At 44.6% G+C, this 27,425-nt stretch overlaps 1 protein-coding gene and 1 long non-coding RNA gene across 2 annotated transcripts in view; one reads left to right on the top strand and one right to left on the bottom strand.

The window, feature by feature from the left end:
- Positions 1–1,029: 1,029 nt before the first annotated feature.
- Positions 1,030–5,269, bottom strand: LOC148127114 (uncharacterized). Its single transcript, XR_015741945.1, has 3 exons — positions 5,156–5,269; positions 2,627–2,707; positions 1,030–1,111 (listed from the first exon to the last, which is right to left on the bottom strand). It is a non-coding gene; the product is annotated as an uncharacterized LOC148127114 (long non-coding RNA).
- A 391-nt stretch (positions 5,270–5,660) lies between these two features.
- The window catches only part of ITGA5 (integrin subunit alpha 5), a 91,346-nt gene continuing 69,581 nt past the window's right edge, over positions 5,661–27,425 (top strand). The window contains exon 1 of the mRNA XM_026713773.2: positions 5,661–5,991. Within this exon, the coding sequence (XP_026569558.1) occupies positions 5,783–5,991 (209 nt within the window). The 5' untranslated portion in view covers positions 5,661–5,782. The remainder of the gene's footprint in view (positions 5,992–27,425) is intronic.

Below are 27,425 nucleotides of genomic sequence, written 5' to 3'. Positions count from 1 at the left end.
CCCCCTGAATCCTTTTGCATCCATCTTGAACTCTTGAACCATATCTGGCTTCTCCCAATCAGCCCTTTTTCAAGGACAGTGAGTTTTCCAAACAGGGTCATGGCCCTTTCTAGCTTCCCCAACCTGTGGGCTGCCTTAAGCTTCTGCAGCAAACTTGGCTAAATTCTTGCGATACCATAACCACGAACCAATTTATGTTGGTATAAACTTTCATCGAGGGCCAGTGCCTATTTTGTCAGATGGAACGTTATCCAGAATTGGCAAACACAAACACACACACACACACACAGGAAGAAAACCAGTGTTAGAACCATGGGGTCTGGGACAGCACTTAGCACAACTGCCCTTCTCTTCTATTAACAGCTGCAGAATTAATAGAGAGGCTTTTGTTTATGCAGCAACGAAGTAGGTCTCTCTAGATTTCCCCGCTGCTGCTGCTTTCCATATGATTCCACCCAGCCCCTTCAACTAATTATTATAAATGCAGCCACACACACGGGCAATGTTCACAGTTGCATAAAACCTAAGCTGGAGCCAAATGTGGAAACCTGCAACAATTATCACCGTTAGAGAAAAAGTACTGTCAGCAAACCTTATTTAATGACTCAGGTAGATGAGTGGGAGAGAGTTTCACTCACTATTGTGTGATTGCTTTTTTATGCTGGTAAATAATGCCACAGCCTTTTCGCCATCCTGGCTTTTCCAAATATGTTGGGCCTACAATTCTCAGAATGCCATTGTTCTTGAAAAAGTTCAAACAGGCTGTACTGTACAGTGGGTAGAGACTAGCAGATCCACAGAACCGCAAGCGTGCTATCCAGGAACTGGTTTGGTGATTGCGCGCTCTGCCCGCGTGCTCCACATTTCAAACAGCTCTAATACTTACCTTCTACTAAAGTCCCTGTGAAGAAAACAGCTGAGGCGCAGCAAACTGCTCTCTGTGAGAATCAGCTGTGCTCTAAACAAAGGAAGGAAAGGACAGGAAAGAGCAGGGGCAGGCGGATGGGCCCACATGCTCGTCATAGCGATCTGGTTTGGAGACAGCTGATCTTCGGAGCAAGGGTTTTGCTTGAATCAGTCCGAACTGGTAGAATCCCACCCTTGGTGCTATCTAGAAAGAAGGGATGGCCCCAGGGTTATGAAATTCACAACCTTCACAGCTCTCTTCATAGCCAAAACACTTCTCTCACCTATAGCTTTCTACAAAAAAACCCCAATTGCCACAAAGCACAATGGGCCTAAACTGGGGGTGTCCAACTCGCGGCCCACAGACCGGATGCTTCACATGCTGGTCTCGCCTCTGTCAAGTTTAGCAAAGGGGGAAAAAGTCCTGATACATCACATGATGATGCCATGACGATGCAAGTTTGACACCCCTGGCCTAAACTAATCTCCCCCCCCCCAAAAAAACCCTCTTTGATCATGATGATATGAGGTCATCTTAGAAGTACAGAGAAAGAATTAGATGGCGGGAGGAGGAGGTTTAATGAAATCCATGAGCCTCATCCTTGACTGATAGATCAAGTTGCACACATCCTGTTTTAAGTAGCTAAGAGTATGACGTTAAATGTAAGTTTCTTTCTTTCTTTCTCTCTTTCCTTCTTATTTATTTTAATTTTTTTCTATAAGCCGTCCACTGTGAGTTGAGCAGCCTTATACATTTCCTAAGTAAATAAAGCACCGCTCTCTCTTCGTTTTTTCCCCCTCATGATACCTTTTTGTTGAAATAAAAGTTCACCTCCTCTTGGTAAATATAGCCCATGAATCCTGTCATCACTCAACTGCCCTTTTTGAGTACACTGAAATGCTCAGCCTGTGCCCTTCCAAATGCTGCTGAACTACAGCTCCCACCATGTTGCATTATTGGCCCCGTTGTCTACAGCTGTTGGAAGGTGTAGTTCATCAACATCTGGAGATTTCCTCCAAAACAAAGAGGTTGTTGTTGAAGAGTACAGAAAAATGACTGGAACTGGAGGTTGTACGCAAATGGCCAGTTCAACCTTCTTAAACTTCATATTGGTTTGAGGTTCGCCTACAATTGGGTAAGCAAGATTGTTAAAGCAGAGGTGAGCAACTTGTGGCCACTGGGTTGCATGTAGTTCATTGAGTAATTTTTCTGTACTCTACAACCCTAACTGGAGTGCAACAACAGTGCAAATGCTAAAACTGGCTGAACACTTCATAGCCAAAAGTAGAAATAAGGGAAAATAAGAGAAAAATTAAGGAAATAAGAGAAAATCCTTGCTTTGTTCCTATGGAACCCCACCCTGCCATCTTGCATCATTACTCCACCCACTGTAGCCTTTGTTTTCAGAAGCATGCACCAAAGAAATATAGCCTCCAGCCATCAAAAGGTTACTTTAGGACTTTAGCAGGGCATGTCCACCAAACAGCTTCCTATTAATGGCACAAAACCATAGAATGGAAGCTACAGAAATCTCGAGAATGTATGTTTTCTCTCTTGCTTGGGATTATCACACTCTAGTATCTCAAGGATGTAAGTGTTATTTCTTACCAACAAAAGTTGCTGATTTATTTCATTTGAGTCAGAAGAAGACAAACTGTGTACCCTGATATGATAGTTTTTGTTGGATCTGGGAGATTCAGGCCGACTACAGAAACTCACCGGATAATCTTGGGTCAGTCACTCTCCCTGGGTTATTGCGGTAATAACATTAGAAGAGGCCTTCCAGCATGCTGCTTTAAGCTTTCAGGAAAAATAAAAACCATATAAATGTAATAAATTAATACAGCTACCATCAACATCGTCTGCAGTTCAGAGTGATGGTTGCTTTTTCAAAGATGTTTTAAAGAAATCAACCTATTGTGCTTCTTTACTTCTGAAACCACCTGAAAAACATGATCAGAGGGTTAGTTGTGTATATCTTAATAAAAGGTAAATGTTCCCCTTGCACATACGTGCTACTTGTTTCTGGCTTTAGGGGGCGTTGCTCATCTCCGTTACAAAGCCGAAGAGCCAGCGCTGTCCAAAGACGTCTCCGTGGTCATGTGGCTAGCATGACTAAACGCCGAAGGCGCACGGAATCGCTGTTACCTTCCCACCAACGTGGCCCCATTTCTCTACCTGCATTTTTACATGCTTTCGAACTGCTAGGTTGGCAGAAGCTGGGACAAGTAACGGGAGCTCACTCCGTTACACGGTGCTAGGGATTCAAACCGCCAAACTGCCGACCTTTCTGATCGACAAGCTCAGCATCTTAGCCACTAGGTTTTGGAGAGATCTTGAACAAAAGATGCAGTTTTGTGCTACCTAAACGTAAGCGTAATGTTTTCAAGGGGTGTTTTTCTTGCAGGCGGGTTGTGTTTAAGATCGCAGTTTAAACGCACCCTGTTTCCAGACAGACCCATCTCCCATTCATTCTGTTGCATCCCTAGCTTAGAAGGATGTGGAAAACCTGAATGGCTGCCAGTTATGAGAAACACAGGCAGATGAACCACAAATGGTTTGACTCTCTGTAAGGAAACTTCTCATGTTTAAATGTCTGCAATGCAGCCAGAAAACTCAGCACATTTATTTTTGGGGGGTGGGCGGGAGAGGGAGAATCCCTCACATTTTATTGTGCTATAGCAATAGGTTTGAGGTTGGGAGTAAAGGTGGGTCTGATTTTTCTCTGCCCAAAGTTACAACTTCATGGATGACAACTTTTCAGTCAATTGACAATTTAAATGTGGTGAATCTTAAGGGTGGAGTAAGACTGGAGAGGCTCAAGATATCTCTATCTTGCTTTTAAGGTTTGGGGGCAATTTTATACCTGGGAAGAAACTTCATTCATTGAATTCAGTAGGATTTGTGCTCAGGTTGACTTGCATAGGGTTGCACACAGTAAAAGATTAAGTTGTTGGACAGATCAGTCACATGCAGTCCTCGACTTGCAAGTTCATTTAGTGACCAAAGTTACAATGGCACTGAAAAAAACTGATTTATATTATGACCGTTTTTCACACTTAAGAAGGTTTTAGTATTCCCATGGTCATGTGATCAAAATTCGGACACTTGACAACTGGTTCCTATTTATCATGGTTGCACTGTCCTGGGGTCACGTGATCTGTTTTTGTGACTTTCTGACAAGGTCAGTGCGAAGCCAGATTCACTAAGTGAACATTTGCAATGATTCACTTAACAACTGTGGCCAGAAAAATCATAAAATGGAGCAAAACTCACTTAACAAATGTCTGACGTAGCCATAAATGTTTTGGGCTCAGTTGTGGACGTAAATCGAGGACTACCTGTATTGGCAGAATCTCACCCACGAACAACCACCAAGCTGGATTTCTGGTCTCTGCTTTCGGATGCTTTTAAAGCAGGGGTCACCAACCTTTCAGACCTCGGGGACCACTACATTCATAATTTTAAATCCCGCGGACCATTAATATGATCTGCCTAATGACTGGCTGGGTGGGCGTGGCTAGGTGGTCATGTGACTGGGTAGGCATGGCCAACTCGATGTCATTCACACTGAGAGGCGCCTCGCTGGCCTCTACTTGCCCCTTCCCTCCCAGCCACTCCTCGTCTGCCCCACCGGGCTCCTTAGGGCCCCAACAGGAAGCAGTTGTTGGAGCTTAGCTGCCTCCATGAGGAAGAGTTGCCAAAACTGCTGGCTCAGTTCAAATTGGATCTGACTGAGAAGGAGGCTCAGCAGAAGCACCTCACTGAGGACTACGCGGGCATAGGCTTTCCAGAGGGAAGACCTGCCAGAGTACAAGGCCCGGTATTGGCGCCTGGAGGGTCAGCGGGCTGAGATTGTTAGCCAGTTCCAGACCATGATGCAGTCCCACTGGAACGAGGCCCTCCAGCTCTTTGCCACCAGTGGCCCTTTCCTCCAGCCTTCCCCCAAAGGCCCGCACCAGGACGCTGAAGCAGACCCCAAGTTGGAATTTCTGCCCCCCTTCGACCCTCACAAAAAACCCCAAAGGGGTGGGGGAGATTCTCTGCAGCAACACAAACATTCATTGCACGTATCTGGCCCAGGGGCTGTAGTTTGAAGACCCTTGATTTAGTGCAATATAAAAAAAAATGCAAATAATTTTTCTGCGGACCACCAAACTTTTCTGGCAGACCACCAGTTGGTGAGCACTGCTTTAAAGAGTCCCATTTGTGGTAGGATGGAAGGAAGGGAGAAGAAAGGCCCCATACCTGACTGGGTGCCGCCTTCTTCTTCTTCTTCTCCTTCTCCTCCTCCTCCTCTTCCTTCTCCTTCTCCTTCTTCTTCGCATAATTTCGTTTTTATGGTAACGCGGGGCAACCAATCACAACCCAAACCTTCGCCTTTGGCAGGGCGAGCGCTCGATTCCCTTTGCAGGAAGGAAAACCCCAACGTGACATCATCCGCAGCGCCCAGCCGAAGAACAAGAAGTTCAACACAAGTCTCAGACAGAGCAGTTAAAATCATTTGGGGTGGAAAAATTCGTTGCTTTGCTTTCAACAAACCTCAACAACCCCCCCCCCCACCCCGCCTCCTCTCCACCACCTCCTCCTCCTCCTCCTCCTCTCGCCCCCCCTCCCCATATCGAAATATTCATCACGGCTCTCCTTGGCTCCTCTCCAAAATTCCCATCGCTGGCAGTTTAATGAGATCCATCCTGACCCCCTCCGTGCGTACCGTCGAGGGGAGGGCGAGAAACTCCTCCTTTGTGAGTCATTCCCGGGGAAGAGAGAGAGAGAGAGAGAGAGAAGGAAGGCAGGAGTCTCCGCGGCACTTACGTTCCGAGCGGCTTGGAGGAAAGATTGGAGCCAGCGCTCTTCGCGACCCGGCTAAAAACGATGGTTTGGGACTCGGTGGCCTTCCGTGCATCCGGAGCCCCGTTTCTTCCCCCGAGCCCAGCCATGCTTGGTCGGGCTTTGCTCTTCCTCTTCAGCGGGCTGTGCGCTTGGGGTTTTAATCTGGACTCCAAGGCGCCGACGGTTTTGATCGGCCCCCCGGGCAGCTTTTTTGGCTTCTCAGTGGACTTTTACCTTCCGGAAGAACAGAGGTGGGTCCGATTTAGACGGCGGGACCCTAAGAGCGGGGGGTGGGTGGGTGGTGGTGGAGAGAGTTGAGGTGTTGGGGGCATTTGGCACTTCTACGAGGAAGGGGAGCCCGGCTGGGTCCTATCAATCCCACCGCGTCAGCTCTCCTAACACCCCCCACCCCAGTAATTCAGGGATTTCTGAGTGGAAAGTTTAGTGGTCGCAACTGGTGAGGGGGAAGAGTGTGTGTGAGTGAGTGTGTGGGTTTGCATCGGGTGGCAAGGCACGCTTGAAGAGGTTGGACCCTTTTGGTTAATAACGCTTGGGACAATTCAGCCCGGGGCAATGAAATTTTGCATGGGCTTTTTGCTTGAATTGGCTGCGAGAGCCGCGCTCTCCTTTCCAAATCACGCCCCCTTCTCCACTTGGCCTGGCCTGGCGCCCGCTCCCTCTTGCTTAGCCCCACTAAGTGATTGCAGACCCACCGTCCCTGCCTGGTGCGCGCTTCTTCCCAATCCGCTCCCGTTACTGGGGTCCCCACCCCGCCCGCTCCCCCCTTGGCGGCTCGCTTTCCCCCCCCCCTTTCTTTTGTTTTTTTGTTTTCCCCCCTCACCTGAAGTGGGGGGACGCGCGCGCCCCGGTCCAACTTTTCCCCCTCAGGGGAACCTGGCGGATTTTCCGTGCGTGTCCAGCACATCCCTGGGCCGCCCCCGCCCCCCCCTTCTTTCCCCTCTCCATTCGTTCTCGCCCCCAACAGGCTCGGAACCGAGCATTTCCTGTAATCGGAGCTCAGCCCCGCCGCTCTTGTTTCCAGGGGTGGAGTGGGGGGATTGGGGGTGGGGGGGAAAGAAGGGGATCGGGCTTTTGGGCAGGGAGAGCCGGAGTGGGGCAGAAAACCCCGCGCCCTTAGTGGGGCCAGGTCTGTTAAAAAGAAAAAAAAAAGTTGCTATTTAGCCTGGAAGGAGGTGGCAAAAGGAAAAAAGTGGGGGAGGGGGGAGAGCGCTGACTTCCACTCCACCAGGTGTGTGTTTGGCCAAAGGATTTGGCAAATAGCCAGCCGGAAGCTTCCCCCTCCTCACATACAGCCCCAGGGAGGGAGGGGGGAATCCGGCAAGGGAACGGCTGCAGATGAGGTGGGGTGAGGTGGGGGTTGTGGTCGTATATCCAGCCTCTCCTCCCTTTCCTTGGGATGCGTTAAACAAGATGCCTCATTCCCTGTTTGGGAACGTCCAACTCGTCTCCCTCCCTTTGTATAAGGGGTCTGGCAGAAATGCCTGCCGGATCGCCTTCCTCTTTAGCTGGGATGCTAGTGGCATCTTTGAGGATTGATTGTGGGCTCCCCACAGTCTCCATTTTGGGATGGTTTGCAAGAAAGAAAAAATGCTGATGAAGACTGCCCGGTCCTAGGGATGGCTAGTTCTGCCTTTGCACGTGGTTGTGTTTTTTTTTTTTTACACACTAACTGGGAAAGCTTAGGAAAGTCAGCTGGTATCTGCCAGCAAAGGGAAGGACATGGGAACAGTGTGTGTGTATAACACCCAGATCTCACCCATTTGCGGATTGAAAGGCTGATATTGGGCAAATGGGTTGGGTGGTTGATAAGTGTGCTTATGGGTGCACACAAAGACACACACACACACACACACCGCCACAATATCACAGGGAAGAGATTAAAATAGATTTAATAGATCATCTTCTGGATTTAACTATCCAAAAGACTGCATGGTTGCTGGCAAGCGAGTCCCTTAATTTATCAGGGTTTAATAAATACACACACATAAAAGGGCCGAAAACTTCTGGAGGTGCAGGCTAAGCACTTACACGTTAATCAATGGACTGGCAGCCTTGTGCCTCTGCTGACAAAGAGACTTATTGCAAAGCGTGGCTGAAAGATTTTTTTTTTTTTTAACACTCTCGAGTTTCCTTTAAACATTCCAGAATGATGTGAAAAAAAGAGAATGGGCTTTGTGAAGAAAAGAAAGGGTTTTCAACATTGCTTTTTTTTTTTTAAAGCAGTAACTAATCTGCAGCGATGATCTTCAGGTCACACCCTGCTAATATGACCATATGACTATAGCTTCAATGAGCCAGCACAACTTGGAAACCAGACAGTGTGGTTAGGAAGAGCTGGGGAAATCAGTCACAAATCCTCACCTCAGACTTTACTGTACAGAATGAAGTGAGGGGGGAAAAAACACAGATGTTTGTCCACAAAATGCTGGAATGGTGTTCCAGGAGATCTACAGAGGTCCTAATTGATTCGTTCTGTTCATTATCGTTTGCTTAGTGCTGTGGGTTTATCCACCTTCAGGGAGTCTCTGTCCTGAACAACCCCTTTGGGCGGGTGGGCAGTGGAGGATTACGGCTCACTGGTGTCCTAAGCACTGACAAATCTTGGTACCCACCTCCTTTGTACCTACTGTACAAACGAAGCCGAATTCTCAACTTTGTGGTGCCCCCTTTGGGCCTGGTGCCCTAAGCACATGCTTAGTCTGCTTAATGGTTTATACACCACTGTCGGTGGGCAGATAGGTCTGATCTACCACTGTGCTCTGAATAATGCTAAAAGCTGCTGCTCAAGGAGAAAAATCAAGGGGGTGGAGAGGATATATATATATATATATATATATATATATATATATATATATACTCTGTGTGTGTGTGTGTGTGTAGGAGACTGTGTGTGTGTATGTATATGTTTCCTTAAGGTTCGTGGGTACTTACATGTATGGTATTCAGCTTTGTTCGGGTATTTTCCCACATCATAGTAGTTGTGCTTTTAAAGTTGTAGCAACGTTTCGGCAGAATCTCATCTGCCATCATCAGGCTTCTGTATTGTGTTCGTCTGTTCCAGTATTCCTGTATTGTGTTTCAGACAAATACAATACAGAAGCCTGATGATGGCAGATGAGATTCTGCAAACATTGCTACAACTTTAAAAGCACAACTACAATGACGTGGGAAAATATCCGAACAAAGCTGAATACCATACACACACACACACACACACACACACACACACATATATATATATATATATATATATATATATATATATATATATATATATATATATATATATATATTATATATATATAATATATATATATAATCACCCGCGAAAACTTAAGAAAACATATATATATATGGGAGATGGGAGTGGCTGATGTCTTTCTCCCTGTGTCCTAAGAAAGAAGAAACTAATTCTAATCAGGAAGGGAGGGGGGAAATCCATCTATGCTCATCACTTCCTTGGCTGACTTCCAGTTGTCCCAAAGATGTTGCTATGAATGGCAGCAATGCATCCCTGCTAGCTTCTTATACGTAGCTGAGGGACAGATGTCCAAATATTTCATCTGAACTATTTCTTTCGTGTGTCTCCTAAGGCTGCTTTTGCCACAGGAAAAGTTCCCATTGAATCCTGTTTGCAAGGAGCTTCAAAGAAACCAGCTTGCTTTTAGTCCTTGCCTGATCAGAACAAAAAGCTGGTCATTCTGGCCAAGCTTTCGCTTTTGGTGTTATGCCCTGAACAGTCTTTGCTTGCCACCCTCCAGGCCTTACTTATCCTTTCTCCAAGAGCTCAAGCTGTAGTTCCTTTACCAAGCTGGGCCAAGGTTGAACAGTTCTTCACAGCTTCTAGCTAGAGTCCTCTGGTTGAAAGAAGTCAGCGGCAGTACGTGAGGCTCCAAACAGCAATAAGCCTGTAACTCTGTGGCCTGTTGCAGGCACTTTCAGAGCATTAGCAGGATATTTTGAGGTCAATGCCCTGAGGTCTGATGGGAAGATTTTCTATGGGAGCTTTGCCAGCAGAACTGGCTCAGATGCAATACAACTTCCTAGCTGGAAACATTTGCACAGGACACAAAAACCAAGACATGGATCATCACCAGAGTTTGGCGCCTATGTGTGTGCACTCACGCTCTGCAGAGTCACACCCGTGCATGGGCGTGTAGCATAGGATCTGTGTAGAGAAATGTACTCTCAACAAGTCTCTGTGGATAGCATATTTTCCACATGGAAGGGATTTTGTCTAGGGACATTTTTTACTTTTTGTTACTTCGAAGCCGCCTTTAATAATTACGCTGCTGGCATATAAGGGATTTCCACACCTCAGCTCAAGTTATGGTCAGTTGTTGTACATGTGATTTGTTCTGATTAGACGGGTAAACAAGAGAGTGGAGTGTTGATTGTTCCTCCACTGCTAGATGCATCTGCCCGTATTTTAAGTCCTAGCGAACACTGCATTTTTTTCCCCCTGTGGAGAAACAGTCTTTCCAAAATTGGGGTTCTCCCGATATATTGAAGTGCAGTTCCTACGAATTCCCAACCGAATTAGAAAATTTTCAGAGAAGACTGAAAATATGTACAATTGATATATCTCCCTTTCCGTTTGAACTGCAGAGCAGTTGCTTGAGTGTTGATCGGGATTATATGAAGTTTTCTGTAATTTAATAAGAGGTTTTCTGCTTACCGCCACCGCCACCCCTCAAACTCCTGAAGTTCTCCACTTGATATCGGGTCAACTTTCCTCTTGTGTCAGGCTTGTCTTTTGACCTCTCCAACCGGTCCATTGTAATTGTCTGGATTGCAGTCTGGAAGTACTGTAGGATAGTTTGCCATTGTTTTGTTCTGGAATGTTTCTTAGCTTCCAAATATAGCACGGGGTTCCTTTCAAATGCAAACCAGGTCTGCATCTGCTTAGCTTCCGAACCCAAGCAAGATTTGCCAGCTGCTCCAAATACTTGACCTTGCAGGCTTTTCTTAGGGGGTGCTGATTTTGGAAACTCTGCCCACTCTGCCTAGCAAAACTTTTTCACTGCCTTGTTTCATTAATCAGAGATTCAGAAGGGTCCCATTGATCTGATGGCGTGCCCACCTGTTCTGCGCAGGAACCCAAATTGTCCGCCTTGCTCAATGCAGCCTTTCTCTGATTGACAATTAATTGCTCGTCACGATCAAAACTGGTGGTCTTTTTCTACCAACCTGAGATTCAAAGGACCGAACTTGGGTTTTTAAGGGGAGGACCCACCAGTGAGCCCTTCCTTCAACAATAGTTATTATGCCGAACAATTTGTCCTTGTCCCGCAAGCAGGCCCATCGTTGCAAAATGTAACATGCAGTAGCTCTTGCAAATGTGACGTTTTTATGGGCTGTGCAGGAAAACTTCTTCCAGGCCAGGAAGCAACAGTATTTGCCTTTTTATTGCAGGAAGAGGCAGGAGGTGGGTTTGCTAGAGGCTGCCCTGGTGGGAACTTCCTGCCAGTCTCCTCAGGCCAGATCCTGAGGTATTAAGTGTCTGTTTTATGGTTCCTATGCCTGGTGAATCACAGCCTCTTTGGGGGGGGGGCGGGGGCTCTTGAGAAGGCAAATGCATTTTTTTAAAAAAATAACCCCAATTATTGCAATTCCTCAAACTCTTTTTCTCATTCTTAAATGTCTGCATGTGAATGTGTGTGTGTGTGTATCAGTGTAGGTACGTGCAAATCTTGATGGACAGGCATGTAAATACCCGTATGTATCTAAGGACAGACAGATCCAATTTATTGCTACCTTTCTTTCCTATCTCTGCCTATTTGAACAGTTCAGTGTAACTGAATGTGGTAGCTATTTTAGCATCAAGTACAATCAGATTCATTGTAAAATGGGAATGGTCTGTTAAGCTTCTCTGCGGAGGGAGAGGAAAGGGGAGAAATTGTGTGAAGCAAAAAACTTTTTTAAAAAATGAAAAAATGACTTCCACAATCAAACTGCAAACAGCAGCCAAAGAAATAGAAGCAGTGCTTGGGTCTTACTAGCATAGTAGATGGAGCTAGCAACCCCTTCTGGGGGTAGGTGAAGGGAATCCTAAAGCGTTTCAAACAATCCCTGTTTGAAGCCTCCAAATTCAAGGACAATCTCTGAGAAAGGAGGGTAGGAAGTTAGTCCTTCTTCTTGCCTACCATCTTGTGATGATTATGGAAAGAGAGAACTTATCTACTGTTCAACCTTACTTTGCCTGTGTCCCTGGTTGAAGATTGCTGGTTTCCCACTGCAAAAAGCCGGTCATTTTTAGCAGGCATCTGGGGAGAAGAGAAAGTGCCCCCTCAGTCCAAGCTCAACATAGCTGGCCCATCCTCAGTTCAGTATTGCTATATTTTTTGCGGTTATTATTAGTGAAATAGCCGCGATCTATTCTCAGCAGCCCAGCTGATCGCCCCTAGTCTGGACAATGGAAGCTGCATGAACTGGTGGCCTTTCAGGAATAGCAAGAGGTTGCACCCTGAGCAACATGTACTGGAATATAGGCATGTCCCCATTTAGTGTGAGAGGGTGTGCTAGTACTTCCAGTCTAATCCTACTATATCTGGGTAGTAGAAATCCAAGAACCGCTGCTTGATCTGCCCCTTTGCTAGCATTTAGTAGTTGTCTTGGTGTTTTGTGGCCTGAATGTATTAGGCCTATTTTTACTCTGCTACAGATACTTTTCTTGCCCAGCAAAAAGTTTGCCAGTATTATAAAATGTCAGATCTTGCATTTAATTCTACTGCTGTTCTGGTCCTTTGACCTTGGTCCACATCCCCTTCCTAGGGTTGCAAGGGAGTGACTGGCCCAAGGTCACCATGCTGATTTTGTGCCTAGAACTCGGGCAGGACTAAAAATCCCCACTACCGATTCCAGTGCCTTTAACCACTCCACCAGATTAGCTTCTACAACTGCTGTTCCTTCAATGCTTGTTGTTTCCTGTTAAATCACATATCTCTGTCTCGAAGAGCTTACAGCTACAAAGATTATCAAGATGATGGTGTAGCATTTCCTGCAGACTTATGTAGATATTTCCTGGAAGTGCATTTTCTGTTGCCCAGGCTTATCCTCATTGGAACATATATATATATCCCTGATGTTGGAATTAGCCATGTTAGATGCACTACTAGGACGTCTGTCTGGATAAATCCTGCATTATAAATGCTTAGAATGCAAATATTTGGGGTTCATGTCTTTTGAAAAACTGCTGAAGATCTGTCAGTGTTGACCTTAAAGCTTAGATCAGGAGTCGCCAACCTTTTGGACCTCAGGGACCACTAAACTCATAATTTTAGATCCCAGGGACCACTAACTGGTTCTGTGGGCATGGCCTAATTTGTGGGTGTGGCTTGGTGGTCATGTGACTGGCTGGGCATGGCTTGTATGTAAATATTATAAATATTTATATAAATATTGAATTTTTTATAAAAGCAACTTTTACCCCAAATCAGGCAAAGCAGGCAGATTGAGTTGCTCACAGAATCACAGATTCATTCAGGAATCTATCTGCCCTTGGCTAGCTCAGTCCCTCCAATTTGCTTGCAGTGAGTCTGCACTGAATTTGCTTGCAAGGAAACCTTCAGTCCTAAGGGAGGTTGGGCTGTGCTTAGCTAGAAAGCAAGAAATCCAACCATTTCCTGCTTCCTAGCTAATCTAAATCTCCCAGTACAGCAGAACAGATGATGGTCGGAAAAAAGAAAAATAGCAACTTAACGGACATGTTTGCTGGGTAAGGAGTGAGTGGGCGGGAAGGGTTCCCTCAGGCCATGTGGGCTGAGCAGCCTTGTGTTTCTGTGCAGCCTGGATTAATTGCTTTGTGGGGATGCTCTGGGGGTGAGATTTCTCTGCGGCCCACCAAAATTTTCTCACGGCCCACCAGTGGGCCGTGTCCCACCAGTTGGGGACCGCTGGCTTAGATCACTGGGGTGGTGGGGGGTGGATAACTATGAGAGAGAGCCAAATAAAACTCTCCCTGTTTAATAGTGGTTATACCTCTAGTAGTAGATGTTAGAACAAACAAAAGTAATCATGTTTGTAAGAGTCCAAAGGCTCTTAACCAATATTTAAAAAAAAAAACATCATGTGCCAATTGAAACTTTGATCTGATCCAGTGGAGCTCTAAAGATGTAACCAGCATGTGCTCCGGTTCTCCAGAAATACTCCGCATGTACGTTTAGCCTTCTCTTTGCTCAGAGAGACATGTGTGAGATAACGACATAATACAGCGGTAGGGCAAGAACTGGTTCAAGAATTACAGTTCTTGCATGCAATGTTTTCTGTTGCCTGGTGGAAATCGTTTCTGGCTTTTTTGTGGATTGCCTTTGCAAGGTGAAATGTCTCTATCCCCTCCCCAGTTAATTGCTAGCTCCAAGATGGGATGCTGGTAATGATTAGGTTTGTATTGGGGTGGGTGGAGGGGAGAGAATGGAAGGGATGGATTCAAATTATAGGACTCTCAACTACCTAGTAGATGGAATCAAGAGCTGTTAATTAGCTCATTGTACAGAAGAGGAGATGATAGCCAGGAGAGAGAAAGCAGCGTGTCACACATTGTGATGTGCATGGGCAAGTGTCCTACCATGGCATGGTCTGCATGTTGTACATTATACTGAAAACTCAGGGGTTACACTCAATTTAAGCGTTTTAACTCAGAATTTAGAACTCTTGGTTTGTTCTGAAGCTAATCACTAGTTGATCGGTTTGCGGGAGATGAGAAATTAGGGTGAAGTAGCACTATCCTAGGTTGATTGCATGGGTCACCGATGGGAAAACTGGAGGAGTAATTTGAATTTTGTCTGAATAAATTGTAATATGATAGCCTGAACCAGGTTACAGAGTCAATATTTGTGTTCAGAGTTGGGTATGTAAGCCATCTACATTAATTGGGTATTGGGAATTGATCCACATGTGTCTGATTACCATTTTACATATATATTCATAAAGGCACATCAGTTCCTGGTTCTTAGATGGGTAGTAGTCTGACTTCCAGTTCTGTCCAGAACTGTCCATTCTTCCAGTTCTGTCCATTCTTTTGTTATGTGGTTAGCTGCTTGAGTTCTCTCAAACCCATTCCCCATCCTTCTCATGGGGTTGAGTGGGAGGTAGAAATCAGCAACAGACTGCGAGTAGGGAAGTCCAAGGGAACTGGAGATATTGGCAGGGTGAAAGGGGAGAACTAAATGAAAGATTAAAAGAAAGGCTCTTAACGTTGGTTTAAGGGGCACCCTGCCCTGCCATGGAAAGTGTGAATGATGTGGTAGGGCATTTCCTAGGGTAGAATTGGAAGGAAGGCAGGGACTGTCTGATGCTGGTTTGGTCTTTCTAATCTGCTGGGGTGCGTTCCTCCTTTGCTTCATTGCCCCAGATGGCATCAGGCCAGAGTTGGCTTTGTGCCTTCTTTCCCTCTGTCCCCTCACCCCACCCCTGTGGCATAGACCCAACCCAGCACAGAAATCCTATCTCTGAAAGGACACATAAACTGAGGAGGGTAAGCTAGCTGTACCTCATTGGTCCTAAATGTTTTCCATCTGCATTTGCTACTGGGAAAAAAAAAACAACAACCCATCATTAACTTTTGCTAAGGGCAACTTCATTTGAAAGTGCTTTGACTCATTTTCCTTTCATATTAAGTGGCCACTTCAAAGCAAAGAAGGAGAGGGATGCCAACCGGAGAAATGGCAACATTTGGGGCGTGTACTTTTCCTGGAATGATGTACGCTGGGCCTTTATTGTCCGGCCTGTCCTGGGAAATAATTCCCACCTCTCCTCTGATCAATAGGGCCAATGGCAGTTTTGGCTGGGGACAATGGGAGTTATAGTTAGTCACAACTTAAAGGAAATGGCTGAGAAACAGGGATATGGGAAAACTAGAGCAATGGGGACAGAGGGATTTGTCTTCTCACATCTCCCAAGAGACCGCTTAGCTGTGACTGATCTGTCTATGTAGGAGGTCAGGAAAGGACTTCTCCCTGACCTCTGCTCCACTGCTGGCCTCTCTTGACTTCAGCCTCTGACCTCTATTACCTTTCCTGCCTTCTTCATGTCAGATGTCTGAATAGTCTGGCTTCATCTTTAAGCGGCAGCTATGCCCGCGAACCCAAACAGATTCCTTTGGACATGGTTGTGCCCTTTGGGCTTGCTTGCTCTCTTGTGCTCTTTGCCTTTCTTCCATGCCCACACAGAGGCTTTGTCTAGCAAGCTCAGCTTCAGTTGTTCAATAGTGCTACAACTTGGATTGGCTTCCAAAAGTTTCCTCCTCCAACCCTGGGAATGTGGACTTGGAGTACCACAAAGCTGCCACTGAAAATCCATATCTCTCAGTCCAATATATCATTATAGGGCAGAGGTCTCCGAACTTGACATAGCTGGCTCTGGAGAATTATGAGAGTTGAAGTCCACAAGTCTTAAAGTTGCCAAATTTGGAGACCCCTGGTATAGGCCCACACCATCAGTGGTCTACATAGTTTTACAGAGTAATCATTGCTCCCTAGGTGTCCCATTCTTTCCTAAAATATAACTTCCCTTTTGCCTCCTCACATAGGCTACCATGAGTCCACCTAACCTCCTCTGGAGTGCGCACACACACACACACCCAATATTTCAGGTTGGGTTTGGTTGAGCACAGGGAAGAAGAAATTTTCCCTTTGCTCTGCCTGTGGGTTTGATCCGCTAATGGGAGGAACAGCCCTGGATACCATGTCTGGAGCTTGCCTTCTAAGGACATCCAATCCCAGAATTAAATTGGATGTAGTTGTTACTTCCTTTTTCAAAATCCAGGTCACGATGAACACAGCTGCACACGGTGTCAAACTGTAATCCCCAACAACTATTGTGGGAAAATGAGATTTTAAAAAAGGGCAAACAAAGTAATGTCATCGTTTGGGGACTAGCATTGCTGCACATTACGAAAGGGTAGCTGAGGGACTGACCTGGAAACCGGACATTCATGGACAGCCCTGGGTCTCCTGTAACACGTTCTGCTTTCCGGTCTGTCCAGCTGCATTGTCTTTTTAATTCCCTTTTTTTTAGGCTGAGGGAGCTGAATTTCTTTTAGCAGCTGGGAGAAGCAGATGCTTACTGAATCCGGCCATTTATTTCTTAGTTTTAGTTCAGTTCAATGCTACCTTTTTTTTTCTGTCATGGAAATCAAGTAGAATACATGTGAATTTAAAAATCAGAATAATCCCAAAATATTGGGAAATTTAAAAAGTACCCAGGGAAAAAAATGCAGGAAAATACTTTTTTTTTTTCCCTCTCAGTTTCCTCCCTGCTTAGCTCTATTTATAATTGCCATAAATCAGGGTTCACCTTTTACCTCAATAGAAAAAACTTTGAAAAACCAAGATTGTACGCCTAGGATGTTTGCCATTTTCAGAGCACTGCACTTGTCCCGCTAGTGTAAGAAGAGATCCAGCCTCTTCTCCTCCAGGAGGAACGTGTCTCTGTATGTGTGTGCAATCTAGAATGCATGTGTAAGCTGGGAATGGCATGTTTTGAAGTCTTCACTACATCTGGAGGTCACAGGATTGGGGAAAGTTGTAGTAGCTTCTCAGGCTGTCTCCCTCCCTCCCTCCCTGTTTTGAAACTGATGGTGACCAGTGGGTGGTAAGAAAGGCTGAGAAAAAGAAGGAGAAGGAAACTGATAGCATCTAAATGACTCTGGCCTGGTTAGCTGAGAATTAGCTGTGTTAGGAAGCTGATACAAATGTGATATTCAAATATTATGGTAGATTATATTTTCCCTACTTAAGCTATTCCCAGCCTCTGAGTGCCAAAGGTTATGTTAAAAACAAGAGACCAAACTGTGCATATTTAGGGGAGATAATTTGGCTAAGAAGAAGCAATGGTTTTATTACGTATATTTCTATATTAATAATTGCTCCCGACACATGTATTGTGCCTCATGTTTTTGGAGGCAACTTGGATCTTCCTATTCATGAAGTAGATTCAGAAAACAGCAGAGCTAAGATGAATTTCCTTTATATTGGACCAGACCACTGGTGCATCTTAAATGTGTGGAATCTACCTGAGAATAAACAACTTGGTACCTTCCGGAAGTTTTGTACTTCCAGAGGATACCATGTGGAAGTGTCCTACCTACAAATGAATACTTCAGCTTCTATCATAACAATGCAAGAGCACACAATAGATACAAACTCAAGGTTAACCGCACCAAACTTGATTGCAGAAAATACGACTTCAGCAACAGAGTGGTCAATGTTTGGAATGCTCTACCTGACTCTGTGGTTTCTTTCCCAAACCCCAAAAACTTTAACCTTAGACTGTCTACTATTGACCTCACCCCTTTCCTAAGAGGCCTGTAAGTGCATAAGCGCACCAATGTGCCTACCGTCCCTGTCCTATTGTTTCTTTTTATTTTTCTTATAAGTATCTCATGTATTCTAAACTATGTTTATTCTTATACCTGTATCTTGTAAGCGATTGACAAATCAAATCAATCAATAAAATAAATAAATAAAATAAATATTGACCATGGGGCTTTTGTGGGCTAGTGATTAAAGGCACAAGGCTGGAAACCAGGAGACTGTGAGTTCTAGTCCTACCTTAGCCATGAAAGGCAGCTTTGCTGTTCTTGGACTTGTCACTCTCTCTCCGCCCAGCTCACTTCACAGAGTAGTTGTTGTGGGGAGAGGAGGAGGAGGAGGAGGAGGAGGAAGAAGTACAAGTAGTTTTTGACAACCACAACTGAGCCCAAAATTGCTGGGGTTGAAGAAGACAGTTTTCTTATCACAGAAATCCAGCTTGGTTGTTATTTGTTTGTGAAGTTCTGGAAATGCCAACACAGGTAGTCTTCAACTTATGGCCACAACTGAGCCCAAAATATTTATGGCTAAGTGAAACATTTGTTAAGTGAGTTTTGCTTCATTTTACTGACCAGAGTTGTTAAGTGAATCACTGCAGATGTTAAGCTAGTAACCCAGTTGTAAAGTGAATCTGGCTTTCCATTGATTTCACTTATCAAAAGGTAATCATATGAACCAAGGACACTGCAACTACCAGTATCTTAAATATGAGCCAGTTGCCAAGTGTCCAAATTTTGATCACATGACCATGGGAATGATGCAATGACCATGGGTTGTTGCATCATGAAAAATGGTCGTTTTTCAGTACCACTGTAACTTTTGAACCACAGGTCTCCAAACTTGGCAACTTTAAGACTTGTGGACTTCCACTCCCAGAACTCTCCAGCCAGCTGGCTGGAGAATTCTGGGAGTTGGAAGTCCACAAGTTTTAAAGCTGTCAAGTTTGCGGACCCCTGCTTTGAATGGTTACTAAACGAAAGATTGTAAGTTGAGGAGCACTTGTATGTTCACCACCTTGAGTAGTTTATAAAAAATAATAAATGTCGGTTTAAAAAAACATCTAAAAGCAGCCTCTCTGCCACTAAGCTACAGCCTTCCGTATTCCTTTACGACTCTGAAAATAATAAGCCGCGTTCCCCTTTCCCAGGAAAACATTCAGCTCTCTTTTACATGCCATTATTATCATCAAAGGCCTTGCAGGGGACCAGTGGCCTTTCCAGCAGGTTGCAGATTAACCAGTGCTGCTTAGCTTGAGCTATTGATTCACCCACCGGAGAACAGCGGTCCTCTTCAGAGAATGGCCATGGCCCCAGGCAGGCGCAACCCCACTGTCAGATTTATTTGGCTTCCTGACATGTGACTGAGGGGGCCCAGATTGTGGCAGGCAGTGATGGGGAGGAAGCCTTTGAGCTGGCTAAGCAGAAGCCACTCTGTTTATCAGCTCCTTTCCACGCTTGGCGAGCCACTCTGACGATCATATCTGCTTGCATACCCCTACCTGTGCCTTATGCCTCCAGACCTGTGCCTTTAAAACGGGAACTTGTTATAAATTAAGCATTTAAAGGGAATGTTTTGCCTCCGGAGGTACGTTGGTGATGGGAAGGAATAAAAGTCAGTGGGGTGCTTTCTCTGGTGTTGCAAGGAAATAGTACCTGGGGCTGAGCAAACTCACCTGTGTACAAAGCAACACCTGTCCTTTGAGATGGCAGCAACCCGACTGGGCAGCTCATCTGATCACCAGCCCTTCATGCCTTCATGTGCCATACCTGTGTGATCAGTGGTGCATCTCAAGCGCTTTGCATGCCACACTTAATGACTTGACTCCCCCTTGTCTTTGGATGGCTGTGGGTATCCTTTTCCTTCCTTGCTCCCCACTTTCTCAGACGGCCTTTTCAGAAGGACCAGCTGCTGCTGCTGCTGCATTCCTGATAGGTGAGAACAAAGGTTTTTTAAAGTCCTTGTTGGTTTGTTTCAGCACATTCACCGTGGCACATTTTTAAATTCCTGCGAATCGCAGCACCGTCGTGTCCACAGGGAGCGAATGGAATTTTTTATTTTCTTTACTATTTGAAATATTTGTAGCCTGGCCATTAGCTAAAGGACCTTGTGGGGAGGGTCACAATCAAAATTGGGTTACAAAGTAAAGTAGAACACCAGACAAAATATGTAACAAATTAAAGGCAAATCAGGGCTTTGTGACAGAGAAGTGCTTTTGAAAGAGAAAGAGGGGTTTGAGCCAGGGGTGGGATTCTACCAGTTCAGACTGATTCGGATGAACCAGATGTTAACTTTGCATCTGGTTCGCCGAACCAGTATTTGAACCGACCAGCTGACCCCATCCAGGAGTCTCCATGTGGCCCATTTTTTAAAATAAAATGTTTTATTTTAAACAACAAACATAAACATTAAAAAAACAACATTAAATAAAATCTCCTTTCCATTATACAGTATGTCAGTTGGTATATATATCTTGTGCACAATAATAACGGTCATTTCTTCCTATTTAAAATTGCCATTCCAGTTATATGTAACTATTATCAATTCAATAGTATGTCGTTATCAAATCGATCAGACTGCTATCATCCATTTATCTCATTTTTGTGGCCCATTTTCGATGCAGGTAAATGCAGGGTTTTGCGCGGAGGCTCTGGGAGGGCCTTCCGGAAGTACTGGAACTCCGAAAACGGACCTGTTTCCGGCTTCCAGAGGGCCTCCAAAGCTTTTCACCTTCCCAAAGGCCTGAGGGAGACCCTTGGGAAGGCAAAAACCACGCCCCTCTTGGAAGTCCCAGTAGGCCATGCCCACCATGGCTACGCCCACCCAGCAACTGAGCAGCGAACCGGTTGCTGGGATTTTTGAGCATACATGGGCAGTATCCCTGGTTGTTCCAACAAATGAAATCTATCTTTTTCTGGGATAGTGTTACAGCTACAAACACAATCCAGAAAAAGACACAGTTGCTTTATGGAGTGTACTAAAAGAGTAACCCCACCCCCGCGCCCAAAGCATCTTATAAATTCAAAGCATTGCCCAGCCTTAACAACAATTGTAATGACCCTAATAGAGAAACCTTTCAGAAACAGAAGATTTTTCACTATGCATGGAAGTATCCTAAATTAGTTCCTCCCCACCCCACCCCCAATATCATCTATGAAGCCCTAAGTGAGAATGAATTCCCTAATGAAGTCAGTAAGGAGTTCCACCAGATTTTACTCCACTAGTTGCTGACTGTAGGGTGTGATGCCCATCTCAAGGCCCTTGACCTAGTGTTGTCCGAAGGCATTTCCACAGTTATGGGTCAGCATGACATCACGCAGCACTATTACCTTTCCACCAAATACCTATTTATATTCTTGCATTTGTAGACTTTCAAACTTCTGGTTATCAGGAGCTGAGCCAAGGACCAGAACTCACCCTGTCTCCTGGTACCTGGACTGCCAATTTCCCAGCTTACAAGCTCAGTGTCTTAAATGCTGAGCCACCAGAAGCCCAATAAAATCAGTGGCAAGTCAAAAGTGCCCCTAATTTCTCCAAGAGCTGTTAAATACAAAGAGTGAGAATGAAGATACCTTCCCCCACATTCAGCAAGCCCTAGATCCGTGATGGTGAACCTATGGCAAGTGTGCCACAGGTGGCACGCAGAGCCATTTGGGCTGGCACACAAGCCTCAGGCAAACTTACCTCACTGCATACGCACGTGCCTCACAGCTGGTTTGAGACCTTTTTCGGCCTCCCAGAGGTTTGAAAAAAGCCTCTGCAGGCCGATTAGGCCCGTTTCATCACTTCCTGTAATACTGGAAGTGACGAAACAGGCCTATTATTTGGCCTGCAAAGCCTGCAGAGGCTTTTTTTCAAGCCTCTGGGAGGCTGAAAAAGGCCCGAAAATCAGCTGTGAGGCACAGTTGCAGGTGTGGGGGTGGTGGCATGTGTGTGTGTGAAGGGACATGGGGGGTTTGCGCGCACATGCACAGGGGGCATGGGGGGGGGGCACGCATTGCCTTCTGGGTGCTGGCACGTGAGCGTGCACAATTTTTGGCACAGGAGCCCAAAAAGGTTAGCCACCACTGCCCTAGATGAAACACAGAGAAAATTTCCCAATCCTTTGCAAAATAAAGATATATTTTGCTGAAAGTTTAATAACAACCACTTTAGGTTTGCATGTTGCAAATCATACAATAGTGAAGTAACAGTTGCTTCCTGATGATGCCCCATGGGCACATACTGGCTTGTCTCTTGAATATAGTTTCCATCTATTGGTACCCATCCATTGTAGGCATGTGGTTTCCATTCATGTCTTAACGGAATTCTTTAACAAGAATTGATTCAACTAGTCTATTAAACATAAGTTAACCTATCACAAATCATGTATACTCTCCTTGGTTGGAAGCAGGAAGGTGTCTTAAGTGCCCTGTGTATGGATGATATCAGTAATCAAGAGCAATGGATATAATAACAAGGATGTAGAGAAGTTGTTAGCCCTTCAAGCAGGGCAGAAATAACAAGCAGAAATAGAAAGGTGTGTACCCTGTGTTTTTATGGGACCACCATAATGTGGGGATAGGTTTGTGGACGTGGAATGAAGTTCTTGAAAGTAGAAAGCTGAAACCCCAAAGCTTTAGTTTGAGTTGGCATCACTATCCCTGAAAATAAATTCATTGCTTTCCCCACATCTTTCAAAAGTCAGGATAGGATACAGCATGTAAAATGATCGCATGGTGGTTTCTGGAAGCGAATTTTTCACAGCGAGTTAGATCACGAGATGTTGGCTTATTCACTCAGAACACTGGCTCTGAAAGTATTGGAGTCTGGTTTTATCACCTCTCTCTTTGGCCTCCTAATCACTAAGCATCACTCACACGTTCCCATTTGAGACCAGGACACGGCTACTGTTTTGTAGCATTCCCATTTCCTCCTAAGTAAGATTCCTTTCACCGAGCTGGAACAGGATTGAATGGCTTCCTCGGGAAGCAGGATTCTCAGCTAACCGCCCCCACCCCCCCCAAAAAACCTCACCAGATTGTAGTCCCAACATTTCATGGAGATGCCAGTTTGGAGAAGGTTGGGCATGTGAGTATGAGTTTGGGCCAAAAGGGATCCCAAGAAAGGTGGAAGATAGCTATATAGCTATATAACTTCTGGATGGTTAGCAACCACAATTAGCTACTTTGGAAAGACTGAGAAGTGTGGGGGACAAAGGGATGGTGGTGAGCAGAAGGGAAGATGTCAGAATCTAGGAATTGTCCTTCATTCAGGTAAAGAGTGGATTAACAAAAGAAGATTCTGTAGTTTGGTGGAAAAAACAGTGGCAAATGCTTCCATATCATTGTCAAGAGAACTACATGAAAGTGTCATGTGAAATCTCAAGGAGTCAAGCTTGACTTAAGCAGACATTACTTTTCTAATGTCATTTTTGGGCTCGTCGATATAATTTTGGTGCCTTCCCTCCCTCAGAATGGAAATTGCAGTGTTAATTCTTTGCCATTGTGATTGTCAGCAATCACTGGGTTAGCTCCAGAGGGAGCAGAGGTCATGCTTCCTGGAGTCATCTAAAGTGGGCCATGTTTATTTGCACATACGTTTCTGTTGTGCCTCTGTGCCAAAGAATACAAGGGGATGGTTAGGATTCTCCTTCACTCTTCTTTGTCTTCGTAACACCTCTACGTGATTAGTTGTTGTTTCCTATTTTGCTTTGTCTATATTCTTTTTTTTCCTCAACATGCACAAACAACTAGTAACATATAGTGAGTATCTTAATAATAAGAAACCAGCTTAAGACAGAAGCCTTCGTTGTACAACAGATACTTTGCTCTGATTTGCAGCTGTTACTTAATGTACAACTTTTTCTGTAAAAGCAAATAATCTTAAATTTACAGGATTAACATCAAAAATGTAAATCATAGTTAATGCTGACATAATACCTCTTTAAATCTTTAATCTTGTGTAAAGATTAAACAATGGCAGTAATCGCTAGTCAACACTTTGAAATATCAGTGTATCAAAGTAATGTAATGTATTAGGTATGTCTTATAAGAATATAACACTTTTTTTTAAAAGGGTAACTGAACATAGAGATGATGACTATTGAAATACCACCCAAACAGTTTCTTGGCTAAATGGGATCCTGAATCAGGGTTTCTCTTTTTCAAATGGGGATCTCTAACCACTAACCTACACTGGTATGAACTTTTACACTGAAATGCTGCGCCTGTCACTCCTTTGTTTTGAAGGCAAATTGAAGGCAAAAGAAGAAGGGAAGTGGGAGATGATGAGATGGTTAGATAGTGTCAGTGATGCAGTGAAGATGAGTTTGGGCAGACTTCGTCAGACATTGGCCTACAGGGTTGCCTGGCATGCTGTGGTCTGTGGGGGTCACAAAGAGTTGAACATGATTTAGTGACTGGGCAACAACTCAGGATTATACAGGACTACATTGCTACTACCTTTTTCTTAAACCAAATAAAGCTTGGCTTTTTACCTTCAAGATTCTGAGAAATGTGTCCACAAAGTTAATTTTATTTTATGCATTAAACATTTCCCCAGTTCATCTGACAGTTTTTCTCATCACAGAAGTCTTTCCTCTTTGAAACTAGAAGCAGACTACATCTCTCCCAAGGGCAGGTCAAAGGATTGAGTCTTGTGTGGGCAGTGGATGGGATTAAGTTTTTCTCTATTTGAACTCCAAAAGCTCAAAGGAAGTCCATGAGTCTGAAGAGATGTTAAATGCCCCAAAGTAATAAAAAAAAATTGAATCTATAAACCAAGTATTATCTCTGTTATGACAAAATATAAATTCCATAGATGTTCATTGGCATACCAACTTAATCCTTCTCTTTGAAACCCATCCTAGGCTAATATCTTCTGTTATTTCTAGAATATTTATGTTTGTATTTTGGCATGTCTGCAGTAGAATTCAACATGGAAGGTACTGAATTGCCAACAAATGCCTCTCCATATGATCTGGGAGGCAGGGGCTAAGTCACTGGACCCCAGTACAAAACAAATATAAAAGCAACATGGATCGTATTTGTGATAACATCCTCTGTTCTTACATACTTGAGATTATATTCTACATAATCATCATGGTTTTGAACATACTGTCATGTTTTACCTGGGATGTATAGGATCAGTAAACCAATCCTCTTAAGGCGGCCTTAAGGTTGTACAGTTTGTATGTTTTCCTGTTATGATCAGGAAGGCAATCTTTCTGCTGAAAAGGAAACAGTGGCCTTTTTTTGCAATAGGGGAACTGAATTTTCAGAAACCTTCTGAATCTTTCTCTTAAAAAACAAAAACCTTGCATAGTGTCTGGAAAAAGACAGAGCTCACACAGAGGCTGATGTGTTTTTAACTCCGTCAGTGTATATGTTACTATGCAGCAGTAGTGGGCAACCTGTGCCATCTGCCCCACAACCCATTGATCATTTGATGGTCTAGGGATCTAGCTTCACTGGGATGAAGGAGTGTGACCCAAGACCACAATCTTCTGTGGGTGGGGGAGATATCAAGAAGATGGAAGAACCACCATGCCAATGTGATGCAAGGTCCTCTGCCTTTTGCATGCACCATTGAACATGCATGCATGAAAGGGGAGGAGTTTGCGCCATGGCACTGCTTTTAGCATTTTAATGACACCTGGAGATCTGGTGGATGCTACGACATAAAGCTTCCCTTTTCCTCCAAGAAAATAATCCTGTGTCGTTACATTCTTGTGGACTGAAGGGAATGACAATGCTGCCATTTTGTTCTCCTTCATTTGGAGGTCAAAGGAAGTCCCAGTTAGATCTGTGCAATACTTCAGACCCCCAAATTAAAAGATACTTAGATGGGATGTCACTCTAGTAGTATTTGTCTATTCCCTCTTCTACCTAATCAGTGTTTTCCTGAAATTGTACTATGGAGAACAGCTGTGCAATCCTGGGAAAAGGTGCAGCTGATTGCAGGTAGAGGCTGTGCAAACCTCCTTGGATGTCCTAAAGCACTTTTTGGTCTTTGAATTCAAAGTGTTGCAGAGCTCTGGTAGACGGAGCCTTCTGGACTACTCCCTGGTCTCTTGTTTTATAAGCTGTTCTTGCGTGGAAGATTGTTCAGGTCTGCAGTTACTGGCAAGGGTTTTAATTGCCAATGCTGTCCCCCCAGAAGTGTCTGTCAGGAGCGTGGAGCTACATATTTCCTACCCACATCAAGTAATGCAGGATAGGCAATCGGGTGCTTTTCCTAGAGGTAGCCACATTTGGTTTGCAGTCCTGAAGTTCCTGCTCATTTGCCACTCTGGTTTTCCTATCTAAGGACTTGTAGTCTGAAATACCTGCAAGTAGCCATTTTGCTTTGAAAGTGCTTACGTACTGATTTTCACCAAACTTGAATCCTCTAATGGGGACAGTGGGAATTGCAACGTATGCAATATCTGGAGACCAGACTGAGAAAAATGGTAGATATGTCCCGATCCTTCAGACTTCTCTTCAAGAGCCCTGTTAGATTATAGCAGGAGCCTATCATTTAGTTGAGTGTCCTGCTCTCCCACATCGTCTTAAGTCAGGGCTGTCAAAACTCGCAGCCTTTGGGCTGGATGCGTCACACGCTGGCCACACCCATACCTGGTTTAGCGAAGGGAAAAAATTGTGATATGTCATGTGAAGACGTGAGTTTGACACCCCTGGTCTAAGCAGATATCTGGAAAGCCTTCAGGTTGTTCCCTTTTCAGTTATTATTAATCTCAACCCAGAAACAGGTACTCAGAGGTATGGTTTCTAGCTGTCATTTTGCAACAAGCTGTTCACAAAACAAAGTGAACATTTGATGCTACAGATGAGCAAAAAATCAGATTCCCAAAGGGGAAGAGCTATGAGTATCATCTCTCCACTCCATCTAATATGATATGAAGAGTAATAACCATCTCCAGTTTGCTGCCCTCCCAGATGTGTTGGGATTAGAAGTCTTGGAAAGTAACCGTGCTAGTTGGGAATTCAGAATATTGTTCCTCTATCTTAAGGATCATCCTGCTAGGGAAGACCAGTGTAAATGTTATCATCCAGAAGAGTGAAATTTCCTAAGGAATCCAGCTGCTGCGGGAGCTTTCCTATATTTGGTTTCCATGTCATTATATCCACAACATCTTCCCTTGCATCCAGCTTACTGAGGTGCATAGTTGACTTTCTGTTGTGTGCATACACTATCTCTTGGATGTTTGCCTTCTGTCATAACAGAGTAGTTTATAAGAAGGAAGACCTTTGTTCCTCAGCGCTGATGTTACCTTTTGACCCTCAGCTGTTCTGTGTAGTGTGCACCTGCATGTGAGGGAGAGTGATGAATTCTGTTGTTTCCACTGCCTGTCTTGGTGCCAAGAAAATTAGTTG

This window comes from Pseudonaja textilis, chromosome 2 (genome assembly GCF_049901715.1).
Source record: "Pseudonaja textilis isolate UNSWEBS1 chromosome 2, rPseTex1.2, whole genome shotgun sequence".
Taxonomy (NCBI): domain Eukaryota; kingdom Metazoa; phylum Chordata; class Lepidosauria; order Squamata; family Elapidae; genus Pseudonaja; species Pseudonaja textilis.
This window is presented reverse-complemented; position numbering and strand designations above follow the sequence as displayed.